General features: G+C 52.5%; 1 protein-coding gene across 1 annotated transcript in view; it reads right to left on the reverse strand.

Annotated features, from left to right (window-relative positions):
* Positions 1-5,041, reverse strand: part of LOC138677437 (RNA-binding protein FXR2-like) — a 41,365-nt gene extending 36,324 nt beyond the window's left edge. The window contains exon 1 of the mRNA XM_069767565.1: positions 4,889-5,041. Coding sequence (XP_069623666.1) covers positions 4,889-5,026 — 138 coding nt within the window. The 5' untranslated portion in view covers positions 5,027-5,041. The remainder of the gene's footprint in view (positions 1-4,888) is intronic.
* Between the last annotated feature and the right edge of the window lie 2,490 nt (positions 5,042-7,531).

Genomic DNA, 7,531 nt, shown 5'->3' on the forward strand with positions numbered 1-7,531 from the left:
TATATAGTATAGAGGAGACACTGAGGAGAGGGGGAGCAGACACTGATACTGGGGACACAATTCACTGTATATAGTATAGAGGAGACACTGAGGAGAGGAGGAGCAGACACTGATACTGGGGCACAATTCACTGTATATAGTATAGAGCAGACACTGAGAGAGAGGAGGTAGGCAGACACTGATACTGGGGCACAATTCACCTGTATATAGTATAGAGGAGACACTGAGGAGAGGAGGAGCAGACACTGATACTGGGGGCACAATTCACTGTATATAGTATAGAGGAGACACTGAGGAGAGGAGGAGCAGACACTGATACTGGGGACACAATTCACTGTATATAGTATAGAGGAGACACTGAGGAGAGGAGGAGCAGACACTGATACTGGGGCACAATTCACTGTATATAGTATAGAGGAGACACTGAGGAGAGGAGGGAGCAGACACTGATACTGGGGACACAATTCACTGTATATAGTATAGAGGAGACACTGAGGAGAGGAGGAGCAGACACTGATACTGGGGGCACAATTCACTGTATATAGTATAGAGGAGACACTGAGGAGAGGAGGAGCAGACACTGATACTGGGGGCACAATTCACTGTATATAGTATAGAGGAGACACTGAGGAGAGGGGGAGCAGACACTGATACTGGGGACACAATTCACTGTATATAGTATAGAGGAGACACTGAGGAGAGGAGGAGCAGACACTGATACTGGGGCACAATTCACTGTATATAGTATAGAGGAGACACTGAGGAGAGGGAGGAGCAGACACTGATACTGGGGCACAATTCACTGTATATAGTATAGAGGAGACACTGAGGAGAGGAGGAGCAGACACTGATACTGGGGACACAATTCACTGTATATAGTATAGAGGAGACACTGAGGAGAGGAGGAGCAGACACTGATACTGGGGCACAATTCACTGTATATAGTATAGAGGAGACACTGAGGAGAGGAGGAGCAGACACTGATACTGGGGCACAATTCACTGTATATAGTATAGAGGAGACACTGAGGAGAGGAGGAGCAGACACTGATACTGGGGACACAATTCACTGTATATAGTATAGAGGAGACACTGAGGAGAGGAGGAGCAGACACTGATACTGGGGGCACAATTCACTGTATATAGTATAGAGGAGACACTGAGGAGAGGAGGAGCAGACACTGATACTGGGGCACAATTCACTGTATATAGTATAGAGGAGACACTGAGGAGAGGAGGAGCAGACACTGATACTGGGGGCACAATTCACTGTATATAGTATAGAGGAGACACTGAGGAGAGGAGGAGCAGACACTGATACTGGGGACACAATTCACTGTATATAGTATAGAGGAGACACTGAGGAGAGGAGGAGCAGACACTGATACTGGGACACAATTCACTGTATATAGTATAGAGGAGACACTGAGGAGAGGAGGAGCCAGACACTGATACTGGGGACACAATTCACTGTATATAGTATAGAGGAGACACTGAGGAGAGGAGGAGCAGACACTGATACTGGGGCACAATTCACTGTATATAGTATAGAGGAGACACTGAGGAGAGGGGGAGCAGACACTGATACTGGGGCACAATTCACTGTATATAGTATAGAGGAGACACTGAGGAGAGGAGGAGCAGACACTGATACTGGGACACAATTCACTGTATATAGTATAGAGGAGACACTGAGGAGAGGAGGAGCAGACACTGATACTGGGGGACACAATTCACTGTATATAGTATAGAGGAGACACTGAGGAGAGGAGGAGCAGACACTGATACTGGGGCACAATTCACTGTATATAGTATAGAGGAGACACTGAGGAGAGGAGGAGCAGACACTGATACTGGGGCACAATTCACTGTATATAGTATAGAGGAGACACTGAGGAGAGGAGGAGCAGACACTGATACTGGGCAACAATTCACTGTATATAGTATAGAGGAGACACTGAGGAGAGGAGGAGCAGACACTGATACTGGGGCACAATTCACTGTATATAGTATAGAGGAGACACTGAGGAGAGGAGGAGCAGACACTGATACTGGGGCACAATTCACTGTATATAGTATAGAGGAGACACTGAGGAGAGGAGGAGCAGACACTGATACTGGGGCACAATTCACTGTATATAGTATAGAGGAGACACTGAGGAGAGGAGGAGCAGACACTGATACTGGGGCACAATTCACTGTATATAGTATAGAGGAGACACTGAGGAGAGGGGAGCAGACACTGATACTGGGGGCACAATTCACTGTATATAGTATAGAGGAGACACTGAGGAGAGGAGGAGCAGACACTGATACTGGGGGCACAATTCACTGTATATAGTATAGAGGAGACACTGAGGAGAGGGGAGCAGACACTGATACTGGGGCACAATTCACTGTATATAGTATAGAGGAGACACTGAGGAGAGGAGGAGCAGACACTGATACTGGGGACACAATTCACTGTATATAGTATTAGAGGAGACACTGAGGAGAGGAGGAGCAGACACTGATACTGGGGCACAATTCACTGTATATAGTATAGAGGAGACACTGAGGAGAGGGGGAGCAGACACTGATACTGGGGACACAATTCACTGTATATAGTATAGAGGAGACACTGAGGAGAGGAGGAGCAGACACTGATACTGGGGGCACAATTCACTGTATATAATATAGAGGAGACACTGAGGAGAGGAGGAGCAGACACTGATACTGGGGACACAATTCACTGTATATAGTATAGAGGAGACACTGAGGAGAGGAGGAGCAGACACTGATACTGGGACACAATTCACTGTATATAGTATAGAGGAGACACTGAGGAGAGGAGGAGCAGACACTGATACTGGGACACAATTCACTGTATATAGTATAGAGGAGACACTGAGGAGAGGGGGAGCAGACACTGATACTGGGGACACAATTCACTGTATATAGTATAGAGGAGACACTGAGGAGAGGAGGAGCAGACACTGATACTGGGGACACAATTCACTTTATATAGTATAGAGGAGACACTGAGGAGAGGAGGAGCAGACACTGATACTGGGGCACAATTCACTGTATATAGTATAGAGGAGACACTGAGGAGAGGAGGAGCAGACACTGATACTGGGACACAATTCACTGTATATAGAGGAGACACTGAGGAGAGGGGGAGCAGACACTGATACTGGGACACAATTCACTGTATATAGTATAGAGGAGACACTGAGGAGAGGAGGAGCAGACACTGATACCTGGGGCACAATTCACTGTATATAGTATAGAGGAGACACTGAGGAGAGGAGGAGCAGACACTGATACTGGGGGCACAATTCACTGTATATAGTATAGAGGAGACACTGAGGAGAGGAGGAGCAGACACTGATACTGGGGGACAATTCACTGTATATAGTATAGAGGAGACACTGAGGAGAGGGGGAGCAGACACTGATACTGGGGCACAATTCACTGTATATAGTATAGAGGAGACACTGAGGAGAGGGGGAGCAGACACTGATACTGGGGGCACAATTCACTGTATATAGTATAGAGGAGACACTGAGGAGAGGAGGAGCAGACACTGATACTGGGGACACAATTCACTGTATATAGTATAGAGGAGACACTGAGGAGAGGAGGAGCAGACACTGATACTGGGACACAATTCACTGTATATAGTATAGAGGAGACACTGAGGAGAGGGGGAGCAGACACTGATACTGGGGGCACAATTCACTGTATATAGTATAGAGGAGACACTGAGGAGAGGGGGAGCAGACACTGATACTGGGGGCACAATTCACTGTATATAGTATAGAGGAGACACTGAGGAGAGGAGGAGCAGACACTGATACTGGGGACACAATTCACTGTATATAGTATAGAGGAGACACTGAGGAGAGGGGGAGCAGACACTGATACTGGGGACACAATTCACTGTATATAGTATAGAGGAGACACTGAGGAGAGGAGGAGCAGACACTGATACTGGGGCACAATTCACTGTATATAGTATAGAGGAGACACTGAGGAGAGGGGGAGCAGACACTGATACTGGGGACACAATTCACTGTATATAGTATAGAGGAGACACTGAGGAGAGGGGGAGCAGACACTGATACTGGAGCACAATTCACTGTATATAGTATAGAGGAGACACTGAGGAGAGGGGGAGCAGACACTGATACTGGGACACAATTCACTGTATATAGTATAGAGGAGACACTGAGGAGAGGAGGAGCAGACACTGATACTGGGGGCACAATTCACTGTATATAGTATAGAGGAGACACTGAGGAGAGGGGGAGCAGACACTGATACTGGGGGCACAATTCACTGTATATAGTATAGAGGGAGACACTGAGGAGAGGAGGAGCAGACACTGATACTGGGGGCACAATTCACTGTATATAGTATAGAGGAGACACTGAGGAGAGGAGGAGCAGACACTGATACTGGGGCACAATTCACTGTATATAATATAGAGGAGACACTGAGGAGAGGAGGAGCAGACACTGATACTGGGGACACAATTCACTGTATATAGTATAGAGGAGACACTGAGGAGAGGAGGCGCAGACACTGATACTGGGGCACAATTCACTGTATATAGTATAGAGGAGACACTGAGGAGAGGAGGAGCAGACACTGATACTGGGGGCACAATTCACTGTATATAGTATTAGAGGAGACACTGAGGAGAGGAGGAGCAGACACTGATACTGGGACACAATTCACTGTATATAGTATAGAGGAGACACTGAGGAGAGGGGGAGCAGACACTGATACTGGGGACACAATTCACTGTATATAGTATAGAGGAGACACTTATACTGGGGGCGGGGACACGGTGGGGGCGGGGACACGGTGGGGGGCGGGGACACGGTGGCTGCCGCACTCACGCTGTAGAACGCTCCCCCGGGGCCGCGCACTTCCACTTCGATCCCGTCCATGCTTCCCATAGCTCCGAGCTTCATGTGAGGACGCAGACACTTCCTGCGCAGGATTGGTGCGCACAGGGGGCCAGAGGCTCCACTCATTGGCTGGAAGTTGGGAGTCTTCAGTGCTGATTGGTCAACGCATTGTTATGCCGTCCAATCAATGTTAGGAATCCTAATAAGGGTGTGACACAAAGTGTACCGGCTGCTGATTAGCTGCAACAAGTTTGGAGGCTTACGTTATTGGTGCACGTAGCGCATGCGTGTGTGTATGACAAAGGCGGTGTCTCCCTCTAAATAGGCGGAGATCAAGAAACTACATCAGCTGATTGGACAAGAAATGTTGTTATGGAAACCGAAACATATAAGGAAAAGATACGAAAATAGAAGCATGTCTGCGTGCTGATTGGCTTAAACCGTACAAAGGGCGGAAACTTTCTCATAAGACCCGACCACACGAGCGCTGTGATTGGATAACTAATGCTGCTGAAGGCGGGAATAAAAAAAAACCTTCAGAACACGCCCCCAAATAGCTCCACAGATACATCGCTCCTCCCCCACTGCAGAGCATCGCTCCTACCCCACTGCAGAGCATCGCTCCTACCCCACTGCAGAACATCGCTCCTCCCCCACTGCACAACATCGCTCCTCCCCCCACTGCAGAGCATCGCTCCTCCCCCACTGCAGAACATCGCTCCTCCCCCACTGCAGAGCATCGCTCCTCCCCCCACTGCAGAGCATCGCTCCTCCCCCACTGCAGAGCATCGCTCCTCCCCACTGCAGAGCATCGCTCCTCCCCCACTGCAGAACATGGCTCCTCCCACACTGCACAACATCGCTCCTCCCCCACTGCAGAGCATCGCTCCTCCCCCACTGCACAACATCGCTCCTCCCCCACTGCAGAGCATCGCTCCTCCCCCACTGCAGAACATCGCTCCTCCCCCACTGCAGAGCATCGCTCCTCCCCCCACTGCAGAGCATCGCTCCTCCCCCACTGCAGAGCATCGCTCCTCCCCCAACTGCAGAGCATCACTCCTCCCCCCACTGCAGAGCATCACTCCCCCCCCCACTGCAGAGCATCGCTCCTCCCCCAACTGCAGAGCATCACTCCTCCCCCCCACTGCACAGCATCGCTCCTCCCCCACTGCAGAGCATCGCTCCTCCCCCCACTGCAGAGCATCGCTCCTCCCCCACTGCAGAGCATCGCTCCTCCCCCACTGCAGAGCATCGCTCCTCCCCCACTGCAGAGCATCGCTCCTCCCCCACTGCAGAGCATCGCTCCTCCCCCCACTGCAGAGCATCGCTCCTCCCCCACTGCAGAGCATCGCTCCTCCCCCACTGCAGAGCATCGCTCCTCCCCCACTGCAGAGCATCGCTCCTCCCCCACTGCAGAGCATCGCTCCTCCCCCCACTGCAGAGCATCACTCCCCCCCCCCACTGCAGGGCATCGCTCCTCCCCCCACTGCAGGGCATCGCTCCTCCCCCAACTGCAGAGCATCACTCCTCCCCCCCACTGCACAGCATCGCTCCCCCCCACTGCAGAGCATCGCTCCTCCCCCACTGCAGAGCATCGCTCCTCCCCCCACTGCAGAGCATCGCTCCTCCTCCACTGCAGAGCATCGCTCCTCCCCCACTGCAGAACATCGCTCCTCCCACACTGCAGAGCATCGCTCCTCCCCCCCACTCTGCAGAACATCGCTCCTCCCCCACTGCAGAGCATCGCTCCTCCCCCCACTACAGAGCATTGCTCCTCCCCCCACTGCAGAGCATCGCTCCTCCCCCCACTACAGAGCATTGCTCCTCCCCCCACTGCAGGGCATCACTCCCCCCCCCACTGCAGGGCATCGCTCCTCCCCCAACTGCAGAGCATCACTCCTCCCCCCCACTGCACAGCATCGCTCCCCCCCCACTGCAGAGCATCGCTCCTCCCCCACTGCAGAGCATCGCTCCTCCCCCCACTGCAGAGCATCGCTCCTCCTCCACTGCAGAGCATCGCTCCTCCCCCACTGCAGAACATCGCTCCTCCCACACTGCAGAGCATCGCTCCTCCCCCCCCACTGCAGAACATCGCTCCTCCCCCACTGCAGAGCATCGCTCCTCCCCCCACTACAGAGCATTGCTCCTCCCCCCACTGCAGAGCATCGCTCCTCCCACACTGCAGAGCATCACTCCTCCCCCCACTACAGAGCATCGCTCCTCCCCCACTGCAGAGCATCGCTCCTCCCCCCACTACAGAGCATTGCTCCTCCCCCCACTGCAGAGCATCGCTCCTCCCACACTGCAGAGCATCACTCCTCCCCACTGCAGAGCATCGCTCCTCCCCCACTGCAGAGCATCGCTCCTCCTCCACTGCAGAGCATCGCTCCTCCCCCACTGCAGAGCATCGCTCCTCCTCCACTGCAGAGCATCGCTCCTCCCCCACTGCAGAGCATCGCTCCTCCTCCACTGCAGAGCATCGCTCCTCCTCCACTGCAGAGCATCGCTTCTCCCCCACTGCAGAGCATCGCTCCTCCTCCACTGCAGAGCATCGCTCCTCCCCCACTGCAGAGCATCGCTCCTCCCCCCACTGCAGATCATCACTCTGCCCCCACTGCAGAGCATCGCTTC

Source organism: Ranitomeya imitator, chromosome 4 (assembly GCF_032444005.1).
Source record: "Ranitomeya imitator isolate aRanImi1 chromosome 4, aRanImi1.pri, whole genome shotgun sequence".
Taxonomy (NCBI): domain Eukaryota; kingdom Metazoa; phylum Chordata; class Amphibia; order Anura; family Dendrobatidae; genus Ranitomeya; species Ranitomeya imitator.